General features: G+C 38.0%; 1 protein-coding gene across 2 annotated transcripts in view; it reads left to right on the top strand.

The window, feature by feature from the left end:
• LOC109401442 (glutamate [NMDA] receptor subunit 1) overlaps positions 1 to 23812 on the top strand; it is a 416903-nt gene that overhangs the window by 151451 nt on the left and 241640 nt on the right. For both annotated transcript variants that reach the window (XR_009999508.1, XM_062861071.1), the window contains exon 3: positions 23130 to 23332. Coding sequence is in view for 1 of the 2 variants with exons in the window: in XM_062861071.1 (XP_062717055.1) it covers positions 23130 to 23332 (203 nt within the window). In the remaining variant the exon portion in view is untranslated. The remainder of the gene's footprint in view (positions 1 to 23129; positions 23333 to 23812) is intronic.

Raw genomic sequence — 23812 nt, forward strand, 5'->3', positions numbered from 1 at the left:
GGTGTAGAATCATGCCCTGAGTTCGAAAACGTGAAGGAAAAAAATACAGTAAAGCGGAAATTTTTTCGACTTTCCATACAAGGTTGATGATTTGAAATCGATTTTTGTTCTATTTTTAAGCAAAGTTGCTCACTTCTCACATCTCATTCTCCGTAATCAATGCTCCGATTGAGCTGATTTTTTTACAGTAACTCGCCTACATATGATATGCCAAATAAACGTTGAGAAAGAATTTTTAGATTGTTTTTTTTTTTTAATGAAATAAATACATTGCTTCATATATTTTTGGAAATTTTGCTAAAATTTAAGGAGATCGTCCCAAAAACTCGCCAATATCTTGAATTTTATCAATCTGACGCAAAACCTACATTGAGATGATCGAATGAAATTGTACTTAGCTTTTAGTTTATGGAAAAAGATTTGAAATTGATTGAACAAAGCGCAAGATATTTGAATTTTAGTAAATTCCATATTTACATGAATACTGCAAGATGACGTCACGACGCTGTGAACTGATAGTTTAGCGAGCTGTTTACATAGGCTTAGTCTCTGGTGGGGATCCGGCGAAACTGTTTTTCGATAGAATCTCAGGAAAATGTGATGTTGACGACTGATGTTGTGCTAGTATTGTTGACTATAAACGATATTTGAATATCACAATGATTCTGGAACTGATAACATGAATTTATTTTCTCGTCGCTCCTCTAACACCTTGTAAACAGCTCGCTGAACAAAGTGAGGTTAGATCAGGCGCTTGCAGTACCCTATCATGGCAATGTTCATAATATGTGAACTGCCGAAATGTTATGTCGGGAAACATAACATTGTATTCGCTCATAAAGTATGCTTCTAAAAGAAACAGTTATATATACAATGCATATATTATTTATTTTGCATGGTTATATCCCTTCTTAGCTATAAACTAAATATTATAATTTAGAAAATAAGGCTTTTATAGAAACTATGGATAGAAATTACATTTTATTCAAAAAATCATGCATTATTTGAATAGTGTGCAAATAACAGAATAAGCATTACCCCACTTTTGTTTGCTATGTACGATATAATACAGGCTCTCGACTAGTCATGGACAAAATACTACGTACCAGGACCTGCTGCTTCATGAGTTATTCATAGATTTGAAGAACATACTTTTTCAACTACTTTGATGAAAACTTATGAAAAAATAGTTCAAAAATGTTCAAATTTTTATCAGCCAGAACCATTAGTATGTATAATTGAACATTCGATGCAAATCATGATTAATAAAACATCAACACATAAATAAATGGTCAAAATTGTTTTTTTGGAGTACTTTTGATTAAATGTCAGATAGCGCCATCTGCGTAAGTTGTGGAGTATTAGTGTTTTCGGAAGACATGTCAAAAACATAACAACAAACAACTCTGTCGAAGAAATTTTTTTGATACGAGGCTTCTGTAAAAAGATAGAACTGATCTAGATCAGTTCTAACTTATCTAGATCAAATAGCGAGTTAAAAAAATTTGGTCCACATTACCCCAAGCATTTTTGTAGAAGACGCCAAACCTCTAGGATGCATATCCAGAGCGCTAGAGGTTTTGTCTGTCGATAATGGCATCCTGCCCCAGTGTGGAGCGCAGCGAGCTAGGTGGGTCGACCAAGTGGATGACGATCTGCGGACCCTATGCAGAGTGCGAAACTGGAGACAAACAGCCATGGACCGAGTGGAATGGAGACGGCTACTATGTACAGCAGAGGCCACTCCGGCCTTAGCCTGATCAGTAAGGTAACACTGATAAAAAATATCATAAAAATACGGTAAATTTTATTGTTACAACACCATTTTTTCGAAAAATATTGACCATTAAACGTATTGAAAACTACACGGCACACTCACCATCACCCCTATTGTTCTTTACCATTCGGCGAATGGTAAATGGCACTTTTACAATAAAAAATGGTGGTCGTTATATTTTGAGAAAATTTTCATACACTTATTCGCGAAAAACAATAGAATGTATTGTGTTTTTATGAGACATTTTAAGGGCAATTTTCAAAAGAAAACAGTATGTTTTCTCATTGTTCTTACAATACAAATACAATCAATTGAATGGCGTCAAATGAATCGTTGTTACAATAAAAATACAATAATATTTATTGTTATTTGTAAACAGCTTTCGCTTTCGAAAATCCATAGAATTTATATTTGCCGCTAACATTTATATCCAGCATTTACGAGCACTAACGGCCGCCAGAATGATATGCACATTTTATGATAAGAATCAAACACTCTGATGTCTGTCTGGTATGTATTGCTTGGCAGCTGTTGATAAGATCTATCCTATTTTTTTTTTGAAAAAACTGCCAAATATCACAAGTCAGACCTCAGGTCGTATGATCCATACCATAAATCGTTCACAATTCATGTGGCCATTAGTATCTGTACATGCTGGAGAAAAATGTTACCGAGAAATATGAATTCTTTGGTTTTTTTAAGACGAAATCTGTTTACCTAACAACAAATATTATTGCATGTTTATTTTAACATCGGTTCATCGGTGATGCAAGTCGGCGGTTGGCTTCGTTTTTCTCTGCTGGCTGGCAAAGCTCGTGATGGACGGGATCGGACGTGTTTGGTGTTGACGTTGAAAAAATGCTACTTGAAAATGCGCTTGCGGTTGAGATGATTCGCTACAAATCTTCGCTACTGAGAACACCAATCGAGTCGAAATTTGTACCATTTATAGCTAATTAGTTGTGCAACTAGCAGTTTATAAAACGTTACAGCTTGCTGAATCTTTTCGAGATAATAAGTAAAAGTATGCTTCTATTTATTTATTTGCAACTAGATTCTGCCAGTAGGCGATCTCGATCCAATCGGCTAATCAACTAAAAGGCCTCAATAAACCAAACAACATTGCCGAAGAAACCAACTTTCCAAAAAATCAGAGTCCTGAGATACATGGAATATAAAAAAAATTTGATCATCAGCACCACCTAGTGGTGGAATTTTGAATCAAACGGCCCATCACCAGTAAGACCTTGGCTGACCTAACAACTTTGCCAAATACACCAAATATCTAAGTTATCATGGCGCTAAGATATACGGTGTGGAAATTTCACAAGTGATACGTCTTGTTGTCAGTGATATGGTTGTAGGACAAAAGGTCGAAGGTCAAAAGGTCGACGATCAAAAGGTCGAAGGGTATGAAGGTCGAAATTGAAAAAAAAATAAACTAGGACAAAAGGACGAAAGGTCGACATAAATAAAAATATCTAGGACAAAAGGTCGAAAGGACAAAAGGTCGAAAGGTCGAAGGGTCAAAAGGTCGAAAGGTCGAATTGAAAAATGGATGAAGGGGATCAATGACGATGATACAGAGGATCTATGACAAAATGTCGGAGGTCAAAAGGTCGAAAGTCATAAGGTCGAAAGTCGAAAGGACAAATGGTCGAAGGGTCAAAAGTTCGAAGGGTCAAAAGGTCGAAAGGTCGAAATAAAAAATAACTAGGACAAAAGGTCGAAAGGTCGAAATGACAAGCGATGAAAAGGTCGAAAGGTCGAAATAACAAAAAAATAACTAGGACAAAAGGTCAAAAGGTCGAAGGGTCAAAAGGTCGAAGGGTCAAAAGGTCGAAAGGTCGAAAGGTCAAAATAAAAAAAAACAAGGCCAGATGTCGAGAGGAAGAAGGTTGGAAGGTCAAAGGCTCGAAGGCTGTAGTTAGTAATAAAACTGAAAGGCCAGGATTCGTTAGGTACGAATAGCGGATTTCAAATTTATTCAAGTATTGTTCGTGCAGTTGAAAATCGGAATTTTTGACACGCGAAAATCGATGTTTCTCCTAAACCGTGTGTCGGACGTACGTCGGGCACAGTGCGCTGGATAGAGGGCCAGGTCCGCTGTCCAGCGCACTACGTCCGACGTTAGCTTTCACGTACGGATTTTGAGAAAATTCGATTGTCGGGTGTGGGGAAACTTCGGGTTTCAACCGCGACGACAATACCAGCAGCGCGATGATTTACGCCATATAGTTATTTATGTAACGAGTTGCAAAAAGTTGATTTTTTCAGCACGAGTCGTACATTTACCCAACGAGGCCTGCCGACATTCACGAAACGCGACGCGAGACAAGACACGACACTTATGGTTCTTACAATCGTCAAAATAATTAAAAAATTACCTTAATGCCGACCGGTTTCGGGCTCGATGCAGCCCATCTACGGGACAATGTCCGACTGATTGCGATGTTGTTCGTACTGATCCGGGTCCGGGGAGAGAGAGAATGTTACTGCAGCCGATTCGTGTCGATGAGATCGTATAGACTCGACATGATGGGAGGATCGTCTTCATTCATCAGCGGTTCTTGGGCATTGCTGATGAACATTGACTCCCATGTGTTTAAGTGGGAAGCTTTTCTCACACTTTTTATGAGCTTCGCACTATCCCAATCTATTTCATGGTTGGTTTCCATCGTGTGAGCCGCCACGCTCGATTCGTTGTTCTTATTCGACACTACGGCATTCCTGTGTTCTCTGATGCGAACTTTGACCTTCCGACGGGTTTGGCCGATGTAAACCGCCGGGCAGTCCTTGCAGGGAACCTGGTATATGCCAGACTGCTCGTCAGGTGGAACCTTGTCTTTAAGGTTACAAAGCAGGTCACGCAGAGTGTTCTCACTTTTATGAACAACGTGTAACCCTTGTCGGTGGAGTGTTGTTTTTATGGGGTTTGTTATTTTGGGGTAGAATGGCAGGCTGACTCTTTTCACCTCTCTTGTGTCCGGTTGTAGTGTAGTAATATTGTGGCGATGTGTTTTACGTTTGTGTTTACGAATTATTTTATCCACAAAAGACCGATCGTACCCATTCACCTCGGCTGCTGAATAAATTCGACGTTTTTCTTCTTCGAATTCTTCTTTTGCCATAGGTACGTTAAACAGCCGGTGTGCCATGGAGTGGAATGCGGCTTGCTTTTGAGCACCGAAGTGATTGGAGTCTGATGTGATGTATCTATCGGTGGATGTAGGCTTCCGGTAGATCCCAAATTTCAGTGTGTTGTCTTCATTTCTGCTGATCAACAGATCGAGAAAGGGGAGCCTCCCGTCTACTTCCTTCTCTACCGTAAAGTTTATTGTGCTGTGTTGGGAGTTTAGCATGCTCAAAGTTTGATCCAAATATCGCTCTTTAACTGGGGCGAAAATATCGTCAACGTAGCGCCACCAAATCCTGGGGAACAACTTCTTCTTTTGAGCTTCGTTCTCAAAATCGCTCATGAAGAGGTCCGCTAGCAAAGGGGAAAGCTTACTACCCATACTGAGCCCAAAGGTTTGTCTGTAAACTCTGCCTCTAAAGGTGAAAAATTTTCAGCAGCCGAGGTGAATGGGTACGATCGGTCTTTTGTGGATAAAATAATTCGTAAACACAAACGTAAAACACATCGCCACAATATTACTACACTACAACCGGACACAAGAGAGGTGAAAAGAGTCAGCCTGCCATTCTACCCCAAAATAACAAACCCCATAAAAACAACACTCCACCGACAAGGGTTACACGTTGTTCATAAAAGTGAGAACACTCTGCGTGACCTGCTTTGTAACCTTAAAGACAAGGTTCCACCTGACGAGCAGTCTGGCATATACCAGGTTCCCTGCAAGGACTGCCCGGCGGTTTACATCGGCCAAACCCGTCGGAAGGTCAAAGTTCGCATCAGAGAACACAGGAATGCCGTAGTGTCGAATAAGAACAACGAATCGAGCGTGGCGGCTCACACGATGGAAACCAACCATGAAATAGATTGGGATAATGCGAAGCTCATAAAAAGTGTGAGAAAAGCTTCCCACTTAAACACATGGGAGTCAATGTTCATCAGCAATGCCCAAGAACCGCTGATGAATGAAGACGATCCTCCCATCATGTCGAGTCTATACGATCTCATCGACACGAATCGGCTGCAGTAACATTCTCTCTCTCCCCGGACCCGGATCAGTACGAACAACATCGCAATCAGTCGGACATTGTCCCGTAGATGGGCTGCATCGAGCCCGAAACCGGTCGGCATTAAGGTAATTTTTTAATTATTTTGACGATTGTAAGAACCATAAGTGTCGTGTCTTGTCTCGCGTCGCGTTTCGTGAATGTCGTGATTGTTCTTACGTTAGCACTAAATGCACAAATTGATAGAGGCCTGCCGAGTTGGATAAATACGAAGAGTGCTGAAAAATCAAATTTTGCAACGAGTTCCATACAACATTTTATGCAATGATTTTTTCATAATGCAACTCATTTGAGTTGTATAATGTTCATAATGCAACTCAAATGGATTGCATTATGAACATTATGCAACTTTTTTTCATTATGCAACTCATTTTAGTTGCATAATGAACCGGCACAGAAAAGTAGGTAATTATGATACTGAAATGAGTAGTATAAAACAGAATTTATGACACTGAATTGCATAAAATATTTTTCGAATTACGTCACTCATAATCAGTCTCCAGGTCTCCAGTTAGCCTAGTGGTTAAAGCTATGGATCGGCAATCCGGAGACGGCGGGTTCGATTCCCGTTCCAGTCGGGAAAATTTTCTCGACTCCCTGGGCATAGTGTATCATTGTACTCACAATGTACAAATTCATGCAATGGCAGGCAAAGAAAGCCCTTCAATTAATAACTGTGGAAGTGCTCAAAGAACACTAAGTTGAAGCGAGGCAGGCCAAGTCCCAGTGAGGACGTAGGGCCATAAAAAAGAAGAAGAATCAATATGAGGTTTTGGATGGAATATAAAGAAATGGTCAAAACGAATAGAAAAATTACGTAAAAAGTATCAAAAATGCAATGTCTAATAAGTACATTGAACTAAAGGTTATTTAAAAAATAAAACGTTACGTTGATCTTCACATCTTTCGATATTTAAGTAGATCTTTGTAAGAGATCTCTTTGGACATATTAAAAATCAAATTTAAAATAATCGCTGTGATAGTATAACTAGAAAGAACGACCTATTTTTAAAAGAAGGAAAAATATCATACACAATTATATTATTAGTAAGTACGCCAAAAATTATCAAAAAGCAGAACTAGAAAGAACAGCCTATGTTCAAAAGAAGGTAAAATTATACAGGGTGACTGGTAATTCGTGTTACACCCGAAAGGAGCTGAAAGTGGACCATATTTGCAGCAAAAAATTGTTCTACAGGTAGGTCCGGAAATCACTGCTAAGTGAGTTATTCAAAAATTAGTGTTATTAAATTACCCCATCTTTAAACATCTCTAACTCAGAAACTATGAACCGTATAATCAATCTTAGCGCATGGATAGAAAGCTTAAAGCTTCGTCTTTTAATGCTCTTTGGACAGGTAATTGATTAAAAGTCATTTAAGTGCAGAAATTTTGACTTTTATGTAAAAAGTGCCTAAAAATGTACCTCCTTTTCACCTTTTTTGATAGTTTACTCGTGAAAAACGTGATAAATGTGAGAAATGTTCTTCTACAAAACATTCATTTTTTGATACGCTACCAAACTGTCCTTTGGTGCAACATTGTATCTTTCATAGTTCTGTCACAATCTTGAATTCAAAATTTTGTGAAATAAATCAATGTTTTTATTGCAATACTGTCTGACAACCCTACACGTTTGCTTGATGTTGGTCGTCGTGCGCATGGCTCGCGGCGGCGGTCATCGTTTGACAGAGCCAACAGTGAACGGCAAATTGCGCGCAATGTTATGAATCAATCTCAAGGCATCCTTTTCTTTGGGTGAAGATTCAATTCGCCTAGATGCCATACACCCAAAACCACTCACTGGTGGAATTTAGCGAGATCATACCGCTGGGTGGCACCGTTTTAAGGGATATTCAAACCTACGGGCCGAGACAGGGTCCGGGCCGGGGCCGCGGTCGAGACTCGATAGGGCTTTTGTCGCTTCGATCTCACTGCACACAATGCTCACCGGGCTATAGCGCCTGCGCACCAGCAATTTATGTTGCGCGAACGCAAGCACAGTATGAAGCGGATATCATTTATTTTTGTTTTTGTTTCTGCGCACTTTCTCCAGTGTGTTTGATGTAGGGTATTTTAACCAATAGTGGACCCCTTAGTTGCTCTGATCGTTAAAACAGTATGATATTCCAATTAAATTGCCCCTGTCAACGTTTGCACAGCAAGTTCTATGTCTTTCCAGCACATTGCACACAAAAACCTTACCAAACCACCCTATATTTCCCATAAAATAATCATTTCAAATCTGGCTCAAATTATCCTATAGTGGTCCCCCCGGGGTCCACTATAGGATTGTTGGGGTCCACTATAGGATAAATCGTATTCTCTTACCATGTTAAAACGGAGACAATAGTGGACGCCCTTGGATTTAACCAATAGTGGTCCCCCAGATTTGTTTACATTTACAAATTTGTTCAAAAAATCAAATTATTGCTTTCCAGCGTAGCTCCACCACTTGTAACTACTGGCTAGGAACATGATCCATCGTCTCCCGGTGGAAGTTCACCGGTAAAAACAGATTTAAGCAGGAAAATTAGGAAAAATATAAGGGGCTCCACTATAGGTAATGGGTCCACTATTGGCTAAAATACCCTGCATTCATCCAGAACTTTCTTTTGTAATTTCTACAGGAATCTGGGATTCCTCCAGCTTTTTTATGATTTCCCTTGGAGTGCTTTCTGGGACTCTCCCGTAGTTCTTTCTGGAAAACCTCTTATGAGATTCTTGTAGGAGTCCTTTCTGGTATTTCTCCAGCTACTCCGTCTGGGTTTTTTGTCCTTGAGTTCTACTAAAATTTCTTCTGGGATACTTTCAAGAACTGGTTTAGAATTTTTCTCCAGAAATTCCTCCAGGAGTAGCTTCCCACAGTTTATTTATTTTCTGTTCAACGGGAAGCCCTCCTGAAGTTCCTGAGAGTGAGTCCAGGAGCTCCCCAGGCATTCCTCCAGGGCACCCCAAAAAATACCAAGGGAATTTCTTTAGAATTAGCCCAAGAATTCCTCCAGCATTTGTCGTAGAATCACCCTAGGATTTTACTGGGAATTTCTCCATTATAACTCTGGAAATTAATGCAGGAGTTCTCCAGCAATAATGCATGCTTCTCTTCAGGATTTTTCCCGAAAATTACTGAAGGACTCAAGGGATTTCTCCAGAAATTCCTGCATTAATACCTCCAGGACTTCCTCAAGCGATTCCTCGAAAAAACCCTCCACGATGTCAACTAAAAATTCTTCCAGTAGTTCTTTCAGGAATTCACAAGACAATTTTTCAATAAATTGCTCCAAGACTTTCTCTAAGAATTCCTGCAAGGATTCATCTAGGAATTCCTCTGACGATTCCTCTAGAATTTTTTCCACGGTGTCCCCCAAGAATTCTTCCAGTTATTCCTCCATGAGCTCCTGCAGGAATTCATCCCGGAATTATACCAGGAAATCCTGCAGGGATTCCTCCAGGAATCCCACCATAAATTCCTCCTGTAATTGATGCAGGATTCTCTAGAGGTTCCTCCAAGGATTCCTCTAGAATTCCTTCCAGAATTTCTCCCAGGAAATCATCAAGAAATTCATCCCAGGAAATCATCAAGAAATTCCTCTAGAAATTCCTTCAGAAATTCCTTCAGTAATTCCTCACAGAATTCCTCTAGGAATTTCTACAGGGATTTCTTCAAAAATTTCTCCAGAAAGTACTCCAGACATTTCTGCAAGAATTACTTCATGAATTTCTCCATAAATTACACTGTCCGACAAAAAAAAACTTTTGCCGTGATCAGAGACCCCATTAGTAGGGCATAAAAGCACATGGAAAATGTAGAAAAATGCCATTTTCAAATCTGTTGGAGCACCCCTAGAAACTTTTTGAGATGAGTTTGAATTTTATTCATTTTTGAAGGTTCAACAAGAGCTTTAGAAATCATCATAAACACTTTTGAAATACAATATCTTTGAAATGCAATTTCGTGCACCGCTGATATTTTCACAGATCTGAGCAGCAACTTTGATAAATAACTAGTCAAAATTTCAGCCTATTACGACATTCCATTTCATTGATACGTATTCGGGAAGAATCAAATATGACTTATATAATACAAATCCTTGAAGTTTTCTCTTAATTCAATCACAAAAAGCAAGCCCCTATCCTTGTCTAATCATTACAAAATAACTACTTTACTTTGATTTGACTTCTAAATGCTACAGTTATGATCTAAATATTTGAATATAAATTTTCGAGAAGAAAATCCGGTTGATTTTTCAAATTACTAACGTGGTAAGCCTGTGTAAAAATTTAAAAAAATCTAATACATTTATATTTTGCGATCAGTACAAAAAAACGTATTCAGTGTTTTCGTGGTTTGTCTATATTCACTAAAAGTTTCGAAAAACCTCCTAGCCATTCCAAGGTGGTAAAATTAATAACTTTATTGAATAAAACAAACCTATTTCAATGCAATGAATTGAAGCTGGCATTGTGCAGAAAACATGGTTTAAGTTCAGGACTGTTCAAAACAATGCAAGCCAAAAATGAGAACAGTCTCCATTTACTATTAGTAATCGTACAAGCACTGTTGTTTTCATCACATTTTTGTTAGTTTCACAATAAAGAATGTGTATGTTGGGACATTACCATTTGTTCAGTCTTCACTGACTTGACGGGTTTTTATTGGGGATTTTTTCTCAGTGCACCCGATTGCTGCGATCGTAATTTGTCGTCCCTAGCAGCACAACAGGGTGTAACGTTCTAGGGTGTAACGGTAGGGAGGTAGCAATGCTACCAACATTAGAGAAGAAAAGCGAAGGTGATTTCCCGCGCTAGGCGGAAGCGAAGAGATTTTTTTTGTTTCAATCATTCATTGTAACGTGTTAGGTCGCGAAGTGAAGACGCGAGAAATTTTGTTAAGTTTTGATCGTTAATAAAAGCAGTGTAAAAAGTGCCGAAAGCGTTTTCCTTTCCACCGGAAGAAATGAAAAAGTGTTTCCAGTGAAAGCTGTCCGCCGATTAAGTGTCCACCTCGATTTCGTGTCGGCGTCCGCCGGATGAGCGACACCATTGAAGACACTTTTATGAAATTAATTGAATTTGTCATGTAGTAAAATATTTTCAATCTTAATTTGAAACTCCATAATGTCCTCCACGAATGTAAAATGGCTTTATAACTTCCAGCGGCATAGGGTCTGGAACCATTTGGGCAGGATCACCTATTTTGGGCACTTGTGTCTATAACTCAGTCAATTTAGAACCGATGGACTTGATTTTTGAGACACGATCAGATACGCACAGTATCTAGCTATGTGCAACAATTCAAGTCAATCGATTTGGAATTGACTGAATTATAGCAGCAAGTGCCCAAAATAGGTGCTCCTGCGTAAATGGTCCAAGATCCTATTTGTTAATAAAGTGTTAAATAATAGCTATCCAGAAACACTAAGGCGAATTAATATAGTTTATTTACTTTAGGCGAAACTAGAAACATTTCCTCACTTTTTGGTTTTTGATTTTTTATAAAATAACGAAGCAATATTTTCAAAATCGGTTTTCGTACACATGTAGACTCTACATACATGCATACATACATTGTAGAGTATGGATCATATCTTCTATTTTTTTTTGTGGTGGAAAATGTTTTTCGTTTTTGCAGAAACCATTTCTGAACAAAATTTTACTAAAAAATGGTTTATGCAAAACTGGAAAACATTTTCCACATAAAAAAAAAATCAGAACATACCTTGATCCATACTCTACATGTGGACGAAACCCGATTTTGAAAATATTGCTCCGTTATTTAATAAAAAATCAAAAACCAAAAAAATGAGAAAATGCTTCCAGTTTCGCCTTAAGTCCAAATTTGTTTCAATGCAGAGGTCGTTGGAATTTGAATATATTTTCCGCATCATATTTAAATTTTTAAGAACATGGAACTGCTTGATATCCACCAGGTCAAGCAATCTGGAACGGTTACTTAGGTACACACCAAATCATTGAAAAACATTTTCATCCATATGCGATGTATGGATATTTAAATTTGGGCACGACTCGAAATTCGATCAAAACAAAATACTTCCTTGAATTAAGTGGACGTAGTGTATTTTGCCTGAATTGTGATCCTAATCCATCGCATTCAAAATCGCAGTTTATTGGTATTTAAACATGATTATGAAAATAACATTTGATGGCAAATGTTACAATAAACTTTGTTCATTTTCATAAGCGACAAAAAGTTTTTAAAAACTGCAATTAGAACATTAAATTTATTTGGAAAAGTTTTTCCTTAAAACACTCATGCTGACCTCAATGAATTCATCCACTTTCTTCCTGTGGATCCTCTGTAAACATATCCTAAAATTACTCGCATAGCTTTCCAGAATCATACTTAGTTAAACCAGATGTCAAACATCAATACAATTTTCATCTTCTTCAGTCAGAGACTGAAAAATACATTAACACTAGAAAACGGACGTCACATCTATTGACCTAGTGGAGAACTTGTAAAGAAACGTTTTCTCCTACTGGAGACGCTGCACGGCATTAACGCATAGAAGTTTTTTTTAATGGATATGAATATGGCCGTGCTTTATGGGATTAGATTAAAAAAACCTAAAAGATTTTCACTATATAAGTCCGAGTTAAGCCTTCGCGGATATGTATCAACGAAACGGAATGTCGTAATAGGTAGAAATTTTGACTAGTTATTTATCAAAGTTGGTTCTCAGATCTATGAAAATTTCAGCGGTGCACAAAACTGCATTTCAAAGATATTGTATTTCAAATGTGTTCATGATGATTTCCAAAGCTCTTGTCGAACCTTCAAAAATGAATAAAATTCAAACTCATCTCAAAAAGCTTCTAGGGGTGCTCCAACAGATTTGAAAATGGCATTTTTCTACATTTCCCATGCGCTTTTATGCCCTACTAATGGGGTCTCTGATCACGGCAAAAGTTTTTTTTTTGTCGAACAGTGTTATTCCAGGAATTCCTCCTGAAATTACTTCAGGTACTACTCCAGAGTTCCTCCAAGAATTCCACCGGAAATTCCTCAAGGAATACCTTCAGAAATTCCATCAGGTATTTTTCCAGGAAGTCTTCTTGGAAATACTCCAGGCATAACTCCAAGAATTTCTCCGTGAGTTAATTCAGGTATTCCTACAGGATTCTCACAGATGTTTATCCAGGAACTACTGCAAGATGTCCTCCAATTTTTTTTTCCAGGAATTCCTCCAGTGATTCCTTCATAAATTTCTCCAGTAAATGCTTCAGAAAATTCTTTAGAGGTTCCTTCAGCATTCCTTCCTGTATTTCCTCCAGGAAATCGTCCAGAAATTGCGCCAGTAGTGATTCCTTTAATAAATCTTCTATGGATTCCTCCAGGAGTTCATACAGAATATCCTCCAGAGACTCCTCCAGACATTCCTCCGGAAAACATTCCAGGAATTCCTCTAAGAATTTCGCTAGTGATTTCTTTCGTCCAGAAATTTCGCCAGTGATTCCTTTAATAAATCTTCTAGGGATTCCCCCAGGAATTCCTACAGAATATCCACTAGAAATTCCTCTAGGCATTCCTCCAGGAATTCCTACAGAAAATACTCCAGGAATTTCACCAGGAATTACTCCAGGAATTCAACCACGAACTTTTCCAGAAATTCCTCCAGGAATTCCTCCGAAAATTCCTCCAAGAATTCTTTCAGGAATTTTTCCATAAAGTCTTCCAGGATATACTCCATGAATTACTCCAAGAATTGCTTCAGGAATAACTCGAGGAATTCCTCCAAAAAATCTTCCAAGAATTCCTTCAGGAATTCTTCCATAAAGTCTTCCAGGAAATACTCCATTAATCACTCCAAGAATTGCTTCAGGAATAACTCTAGGAATTCCTCCACGAATTGCTTCAGAAATGACTTCAGGGATTCCTACGGGAATTCTTCCAGGAACTACTTCAGGCTGTCCTCAAAAAAAAAACCCCTCCAGGAATTCTACAAGGAAATACTTACGGGATTCCTCCAAGAATAACTCCAGGAACTACTCCAGGAAAGCCGTCAAGAACTCCTCCCGGAAACAATCCAAGAATTCCCATAATTTCTCTTTGAATTACTCCAGGAATTCGTCAAAAAATTACTTCAGGAATTTTTCCAGAAATTCCAGAATTCCTTTTAGAAATACTTCAAGGAAATGCTCCAAGAATTTCTTCAAAAAATCCTTAAAGAACTCCTCCAGAAGTGCCTCCAGCCAACCTTTTAGGAATTCCTTCACGAATTTTTTTAGGGAATTTCTCGAGATATTGCTTAGGAATATCTCCAGGAATTCGCCTTGAAGAACTATTCCAGAACCTACTCCAGGAATTACTCCAGGATTTCCTCAAGAACTGTCTCTAGAACTTCCTTCAAGAATTCCTTCGGTTAACTTTCCAGGAATTCCTCCCGGAATTATCTTAGGTACAGTATTCCTTAAAGAGTTACTACAGGGATTCCAGGAATAGCTCCAGAAACTCCGTTAGAATTTACTCCAAGATTTCCAGTAATTCCTCAAGGTAGGATGTCATCCAGGAATTTCTGTAGGGATTCTTGGAAAAAATTTTGAACGGATTCTTGATTGAAACCTTGAAAGAATTCTTGGGGGAGTTCCCGTAGCAGTTTCTGAAATAATTTCTGGAGGATTTTGATTTATTTATGCATTTTTTTATTTGTTTATGGAAATTTTGTTATTTATTACTGCTCACAGCCCTGTTTCTTCACTGGGACTTTTCGAATTATTTATGAGTCGTTTATATTTTAGCCATTCTAGTACAGTTTCGTGTATTCAATAAGTGCATTACTAAAACTTACTAGTATTCCACTATTTAGCATGACCATGAGAAGAGTCACAGTAAGTACCCATTTCATTTTCGTTTCAAGTTGCTGTGGCCTGTGTGAGTAACTGGCTGAAGGTTGGACGGCAGCAGCAAGCTACTCGCATTTTTGATTGACTATATAAAATGAACATTTCGTCGTATTTTCGTACTTCTGTGCACCAAAACAGCTAAATTAACCGTGAGCAAAAATGTTTGAGTGTTAATACTTGCATAAGAAAGTCAATTTGTTGCATAATTTATTATTTGAATTAATAAGATAGTTCGTTGTTTTATTTTTCCGCTTAGTTCTTGTTCCAGAGTAGTGGCTCTAGCTCAAGAATTGAAAGCTTTAAGAAGTTTTTAAGGGAGAACAACTCAGAGATATTATACTTGAATAAACGGAGCATAAACTTTTACTAAAATTTGTTGATGTTATGAGTTGTAAATAACTTGAAATACGTCTTAAAACTTATTATAAGATTAAATGCCTTAGTGAATCAAGTTGCTGATCATCGAGAGACAAAGGCGAGTAGATGTTGCGCGATTCAACGACCGGAGCAGCTTTTCTCAGCATTTCGGCGTAGCTTCGCCTTGAACGCTGCTGCAACGATCGTTTTTGATGTTGTTTTTGCTTCTCCTAAAATGTCCAACTTGTTCGTCAGATTCCCCAAAGGCATCATTTCCTAAGAAGACCTCCATAATTTCTAAGTTCCGTTTTCCCTCCCCAATATCTCCTAAAAGTCTACAATTTACTCTAAAAATCCAAAAATTCTCCTAAAATGTTCAACTTGTTCGTTAGATTCCTTCCCCAATATTCTTTTAAAATCCCCAATTTCTAAAATGTCCAACTTGTTCGTTAGATTCCTTCCCCAATATTCTTTAAAAGCCCCCAACTTCTCCTTATATGTCCAACTTGTTCGTCGGATTACCCAAAGGCATCATTTCCCAAAAAGACCTCCATAATTTCTAAGTTCCGTTTACCCTCCCCAATATCTCCTAAAAGTCCCCAATTTATTCTAAAAATCCCCAACTTCTCTTTAAATTTCCAACTTGTTCGTCAGATTCTTCAAAGGCTTCTTTTCCCAAGAAGTCTCCCATGATTTGATCCATAGGATCTTATTGCTGTATGTTTTCCAACTGAGCTGAGAAAAAAGCTATGTCTCAGTGGGAATGTTCTGCCAGAAATAAGAAGAATCATTATCCTTGCACATCATACATGTAGTGCATTTGGAAATGCATTAAATAAGTGCATGCTCTAAATAGGGTACTGTAAGCACCTGATCTAACCTCACTTTGTCTGACAGTTCAGCGAGCTTGTTTACAAGGTGTTACAATATTTTACGAACGGCGAAAATTAAATTTACGTTTTCCGTCCCAAAACCATTATGATACGGAAATATAAAAGATATTATAGTACTATAATATTATTATAGTACTATAATATCTTTTATTCGACTCCCTTAAACTATTCTACTATGATAGAATGATTTGGGAAAAATCTAAAATATGTTAATTTTTGCGATTCAATACAAAATAATCAATGATTTCTTAAAGGTGACTAAAACATCAATTTTTCAATGATTTTTGAAAAGTGTAAATACGCTAGAGAAGACACCAAAAACCATTTTAAGGCTCAAGCATTCGTCATCATTTTTCGGAAAATAAAAAGCAGTTTTCTCGCTACAAATCAAAACAAGGATTATGAAAATATATTTACTGCATTATATTCCTCATGTGGAGTACAGTGAATATATTTTCACAGCAAAAACTTTTGTTTTGAACGAAAAAACTGCTTTCAAATGTTTGATGATGACGATGATTTCAATGACGAAAAGTTCAACGTTAAGAGATACAAAGCAGTCCTAAATTTCACCCAAAAATATAAAAAATTAGATTGTTCACGAAACAAAAATTACAAAAATGCTCAAACTATACCCCGTCTAAAGGCGGGGTTGGGTATTGGAGGGTTAATTGAAAAATTATGATATTACAAGAATGAAGAAGATAAATAATGTGGGAGTGTTAAAACATTGGATAACAATTTCCAAGTAACATTTATCATTACAAGTTTATCATGTACAAGACGATTACTGATTTTTTTTTAAATTGTTCAATTGTATATAGAAAGTAAATAATAAAAATAAATAAAAATAATTTTGTTCATCACGGAAATCATGAAAACATTGATTATGTTTATTTTTGATATCCTTTATTGTTTTCATTGACGCGCTCTTACTAATACCTGCTTACCGTAATCGGTCGGCCGAGGACCGACTCGTCGAGAGTCCGACTGCACACTAATTGCCATACCAATAAGTGTTTGGGAGGCAGTGCCCGAAGCTCTCGACAATTAAAAATAACTTCCTCTCCCGCTTTGACATGCATGTGCACAACAGTGCACAGTGGGAAAAATCGACCCAAAAAACGGATCTTTTAACGCCGCTGGTTTCGATACGTAAAGTTGACCATTTCTGACGTAAAAAAGTACGAGAAATCGATTGGTGCTAATTTCATTCACCGCACGGCACGGGAAGTGGTCCATTTTGCCCATTTTTCATACAAAAAGAGAATCAAAATGTACTTTCAAACAACTAACACGACTGTAGATTCTTGAAAATAGCTGCAGGTGTAATTAGAGGTTAATAGAAATCATAAACATGTATGAAAGATCATTTTAAATGCTTATATTGCCCCATATGCCCCAACAACTGCTAGAAATTGTGAATTTTACATGATTATGAATGGATTTTTAATGTTACTGATTTGAATTTCTTTTTTTTTTGCATAAACAAAAAGCGCTAGATCTGTTATCACCAGAATCATCTTCAGTAGTTGTCCAATTTGCCCCATTTTGCCCTATTTCATTAGTTTTCAAATGTATTTATCAGAAACAGATACTGTGATGGAACGTTGAAATTAGTTTTAGTTGCAATTGGAAGCTAACAACGCATCATGCGCATAAATGAAATATATTTTCCCTATTTTGCCCTACATGCCCCTAAAACTGCTGGATGATAACATTTTTCCAATTATTTTGTAATATCACTGGTTGCAATACATGAAATTCTAGATCATTTTTATATATACAAATACGGTTTATCGATAAAATTTAGAATCATTTACGGGAGGATACAAATAGCTGTCCATTTTACCCCAATTTGCCCTGATTTGTTGTCGCCACATGAATGAATTGATTCCCCCCATTTGCTTATGTCCGAATTGATGAACTTTTGGTACTGAAACCAATGTAATCGAAAGGACAGTTAAAACATATTACATTGGTGGGGAATACAGGGTGCGATAAGCATTAACCATAATCTTAATTTGTGGCAAATATACACACAACTGATTAAATAAGGCATCTTAAATATATAATTGGGTGCTTTAATCAGTATAGCGCATATTTTACATTTTTTATAATATTTATTTTATTTATTTTATTTCACCATCTTCAGCTTATAGCTGTACAGACTGAACAACCTTAAGTTAATTGCCTTATGCTATTTTTAAAACTATCTCTACTCTGGTTAAAGTCAAACGTAAAATCTAAACTATTCAGAAGTGTGAAACACTTTTCCATCGGATTATTCTGCCCATATCCAGTGCGATGAAATGCAGTCCAGAACAACGTACGATGTCGTAACCTACGCACCGGAGCCAAAAAGTTCGCCTGTTGCAGGAGGTCCGGGCAGTCAACACGACTACTGAGAATATCAAAAGCAAACATCCTTCGCAGATATTCTCGCCGCTGTCGCAATGTTTCCAGTCGTATCAGTTGGCAACGGTGTTCATACGGCGGCAATCTTAGCTGATCGTTCCACGGCAATCTTGGGAGTGCAAAACGTACAAAGCAGCGTTGCACTCTTTCTATTCTAGCTACATGTGTTTCGTGATGTGGAGCCCAGATTTGTACGGCGTACTCAAGAATACTACGGACCAACGAACAGTACAAAACCTTCAACGCGTATATATCTCGGAACTCGTTTGCGTTTCGGCGAATGAATCCCAAAACGGCGAAAGCCTTAGCAGTGGTCTTGGTGATGTGTTCCGCGAAGTTCAGTTTGTTGTCGATTGTTACTCCCAAGTCGTTGATTGATGTTACGCGGTCGAGTGTAATGCCATTTACTTTATATGCGAAACTCCGTGGTGTATGACTTTTACAAAAGCTGATCACCTTGCACTTCATCGCATTCATTGTCATTCCATTAGAAACGCACCAGTCCTCTACCGCTTCGATATCTTGCTGTAAAGCAGCACAGTCAACCAAAGAGCTGATGATTCGATAAATTTTCAGGTCGTCAGCATACATAAGATTGAATGATGTCAATCGGTGACACAAATCGTTGAAGAAAAGTATAAAAATCAGAGGCCCGAGATGGCTACCTTGGGGGACTCCAGATGGCGTGTTGAAAAGACTAGACGAAGCCGGGTTCAACTTCACGTAAGCGGATCTATCTTTCAGATACGAGCGTAGCCATCTGATTAGCCAATTCGGAAATCCTAATCGCTTAAGTTTACACAACGCCAAATCGTGCGGTACTTTGTCGAACGCCTTGGACAAATCCACGTATATACTGTCGACTTGGCCGTTTTTTTCCAAGCTGGAATTTAACTTGCTAACAAAGACCATGAGGTTTGATGTTGTAGAGCGGTTCTTCACGAAGCCATGCTGCGACTGCGAAATAATTTGCTTTGCAGCAAATAACATTTTGCCGTGAATTAAAGTTTCAAAAGCTTTAGCTAGACAGCATAGTATAGAAATTGGTCGATAGTTCTCAACATGACGAACGTTACCAGCTTTATGGATAGGAGTGATGGCAGCCACTTTCCATGCTTCCGGGAAGACGGCTTCCGATAGCGAGAGATTGAATATCTTACAAACAGGTGGTCCTAGCACTGCAGCACATCGGTGAACAAATACGGGAGGCAATTTATCAGAGCCAGGTCCCTTTGATGGGTCAACAGAGTTCAACACGTTGGTGACGTCGGCGACAGAGAAAGTCGGGCACGGAAATCGGATGTCATATGATGGCAAACTATTCAACACAGCCGGGGAAACCGTGGGGGGATTGGAATCATAAACAGTTTGGAAGAAATCTGCAAAAAGTTCTACCGAACCTCTGACATCGTGACTCGTTTTGTCTCCAAATGACATTTCTGGAGGAACAGATTGCGCATTTTTTCTGCCTTTGAAGTGACGCCAGAAGGAGGATGGGTCGGTTTTGACTTCCTCTTGGATACGAAAAACATACTCACGGAAAGAAGCCGATACACAATCATCGTACTCAGCTTCGAGCCTTCGTAGAACGCATCTGTTCTCTTCGGTACGGCATCGTTGAAAACGGCGGCGGGCTTTACGGAGAACGTTACGTCGGTGTCGAAGATCAGCATTCCACCAGGGATGTTTATCCAAACGACGAGGATGTATTCGGCGTAGAGGAGTGTGCCTTCCAATCGACCTGAACACAGTGTCGTAGAAGGTGCTCATTTTGCCCCTAATTCCCCATCAAAAGCTGAAATTATAGAAAAAGTCTCATATATGTCTTTTTGATAACATTGGTTTCAGTACCAATGCTTATAAGGGAAATTAATTTATTCATTACTTGACAAAACATCAGGGCTAATTGATTTATTCATTACATGACAAAAATCAGGGCAAATTGGGGTGAAATGGACAGCTATTTATACCATTCCGAGAATGATTCTAGTATTAATCGATAAACCACATTTGTATATATCAAAACTGATTCAGGGCTTCATGTTTTGCATCCAGCGACATTACAAAACCATACAAAATAGGCTGTTTTCCAGCAAATCTAGGGGCATGTAGGGTAAAATAGGGAAAATATCTTTCATATATGCGCATGATAACTGTTGGCTTCCAATTGCACCTAAAAGTTATTTCAACGTTCCATAGCAGTATTTGTTTTTTATAAATACATTTTAAATCCAATTTTTTCATGAAAATAGGGCAAAATGGGGCAAACTGGACCACTTCCGAAGATGATTCTGGTGATAAAAGATCAAGCGCTTTTTGATTATGCCAAACAAATCAACTTCAAGTCAGTAACATCAGAAATCCATTCATAATTAGGAAAAATGTGAATATCCTACAGTTGTTGGGGCATATGGGGCAAAATAAGCATTCAAAAGAATATTTCATGTTCTCTTATGATTCCTATTAACTTCCAATTACACCTGCAGCTATTTTCAAGGATCTACAGTAGTGTTAGTTGTTTGAAAGAACTTGTTGATTCTCTTTTTGTATGAAAAAAGGGCAATATGGGGCAAAATGGACCACTTCCCGTGTCGTGCGGTGAATGAAATTAGCACCAATCGATTTCTCGTAATTTTTTACATCAGAAATGGTCAACTTCCCTTACTGAAACCAGCGGCGTTAAAAGATCCGTTTTTTGGGTCAATTTTTCCCACTGTGCAGTGTATGTGTTAGATGTTCATCTAATCCCATCCGTAGTAGGTTTGGATTGTGAAAAGAAGATAACCATGTGCGACTGTGGAATCGAGTTCAGTTCTAGCCTGCTGGCGACGGAGATAGTCGAGTGACTCCATAGCTTGAAGGAATAGAAGCGCCCGTATAGCGAATTAGGAGTCGTGAGTTCGAGTCTCACCGGAGTACGTGGATTATTTTTCATAATTCAAATCTCAATTTGTTCATCGAGCACATGATCTGTTGTGCACATGGATGTCAAAGCAATTTCAACAGTGTGGTTAGAGGACAGTTTTACAATATATCTGGAAGACGAATGAACAATGTATGTGTTATTGTTGATTTATTGTCTTTCATGGTATTTTAAACATATGATATATGGTTCTATTGTATTGATCGTTGGTGTGTTCGACTGTATTTGGAAACTAATGTTTTGTGGCTACTCAGTCTTGACAAAATCAAAACACTGTTATGTTATTTTGTCCGACGTTTCGGTCCGTTTGGGACCTTCTTCAGGGACTCAATAGTTACAGTGTTCTCGTCCACTGTGGTTCGGCAGAACCTGTAACTGTCGCATGGATCGAGTTTTCCCGCACAATCGCAGCCAAATCGGATGCCCTATCGGAAAGAAAACTCTGTCCAAAGTTAGCACTCCAGAATTTAGTACCTAACCCGAGAACGATCACCATTGCTTTGAGACCATTTAAAACTAATATGATATTTCCGCTCCGTTTACAAGTAGTAATGGTCACAAGTTTCTCGTTTCTTTTGAAAATATTGTTTAAGCTCAGAACCCAAGTCAGAACTCGGAGAATTATCACTTACAAACGGAGGTAGCATCCTTTTCTAATAAAATACACAATTTAAGGAGCACCATTCATGTCGAAAATCAAAACATCATGAGTTATATTTTTCAATCAATAATTTTGTCACTTCGACTCACGTAACTCTCGGCTGCAAGCAATAACTTCATTTGTTTACTGTGGAAGATTTCGACCCTTCATTATACCTGCATTGGTTTAAATCATCTGTAATTGCCGAATAACAGTTTGGCTAAATTCCGATCCGGCCGCTTCATCGCATCTAGTCAATTTGTCCGCACTGCACTTGTTAACTGCAATTGTTAACCTTGTAGATACGCCAAATAGAATGCATCGAACAGCGAAAAACTGAAATGAATAAAATCAAACTCACTTTATGATGTGTAGTTTGAGAATAGAAGTGAATTTATCTTATTTTTGTTGCAGCTGAGTGGAGGACACCTGCCGCAGAGGGATCGATTTGCACTTTTTGCTTTTTTTTTTTTTTAATTTACTGATAGACAGCGCAGTAGCAAATCTCAGAATATTGTAAGTGAAATACAAATGCGTGTAACCGTTCGACAGATTGTTAAGTAATGTATTGTGAAATTTATATGTGATAGTGTGTTGCGCTACTGTGAGTACAGACCATTTGACTTGAGGTGATCCCATAGTGCCACCATTTCTCAATGGCTGTATTTTCATAATGTCAAATAATGTGCAAACAATATAACATACTGTTACTGATTGGCATACGTTGTCAAAGACGTTTTCTATTATGTAAAGCGTCCGGCTTCATATTGCAAAACAGAAAATTAAATGTTTGTCTTAAAGTAACAGTAGCAGTTAGACTAGTTAGAGTAAACTTACTGTTTGGAAAATATGACACACTGTATTTTGTTATGCGCGTTTATTATGAGGGCCGCAATATTTTAAAATAAGATAATTGAAAAGATTACTTTCGATACTTTGATATGCCAAATACTGTGCTATACTAATTAAATCACTAACAGAACCAACTGTAATCATTCCTTCGTCACCACAAAAAAAAAACAACTATTTTTGACAAAAATATTTTTTTTTCAGGTTATTGTTATTCATAGCTCTGACACAGACGGTAGAGCAGTACTAGGGCGATTCCAAACAACATCACAAACCAACTATGATGACATTGACGTTCGTGCCACTGTAGAGAGCATCATTGAATTTGAGCCAAAACTTGAAACATTTACAGAAAATCTAATGGAAATGAAAACAGCACAATCTCGAGTATATTTGCTTTACGCTAGGTGCGCATATTGTTTTTACATAGCGAAACATGTTTTTGTCTCAAACACAAACTATTCTGGACCGATTTGGACCGATGAATCTGAACCCGGGATCGGATTTGCTTCAGCACGCTACAATTTTGAGCTATACCTAAAAAAATATGACAAAATCTATTAGGCCGATACAAATATTTATTTCACTTTTTGTCCCACCACTCTTCGGTATGTCGAGGGGGGGATAAAAATAATAAACCATTTAATCTGAAAAATATTTAAAACTCATCGAGGCCCGATATTTTGATAAATATTTTTTATCTGCCCCTCAAAATGCAAAATCTTGGCAAAAATTTTGCTTTATCCCAAGCAGATGAGAATAGCAAATTAATAACTGTGAAATAACATAACCTGTTTTTATATCGTGTTTTTTTTTTTTTTTGGGATTTTCTGCCGTAGGCAGGTTCATCCCGGCCATATCGTGTTTTGTTATTATTATCTTATAAG

The sequence above is a fragment of the Aedes albopictus genome, chromosome 3, assembly GCF_035046485.1.
Source record: "Aedes albopictus strain Foshan chromosome 3, AalbF5, whole genome shotgun sequence".
In the NCBI taxonomy this organism is placed as follows: domain Eukaryota; kingdom Metazoa; phylum Arthropoda; class Insecta; order Diptera; family Culicidae; genus Aedes; species Aedes albopictus.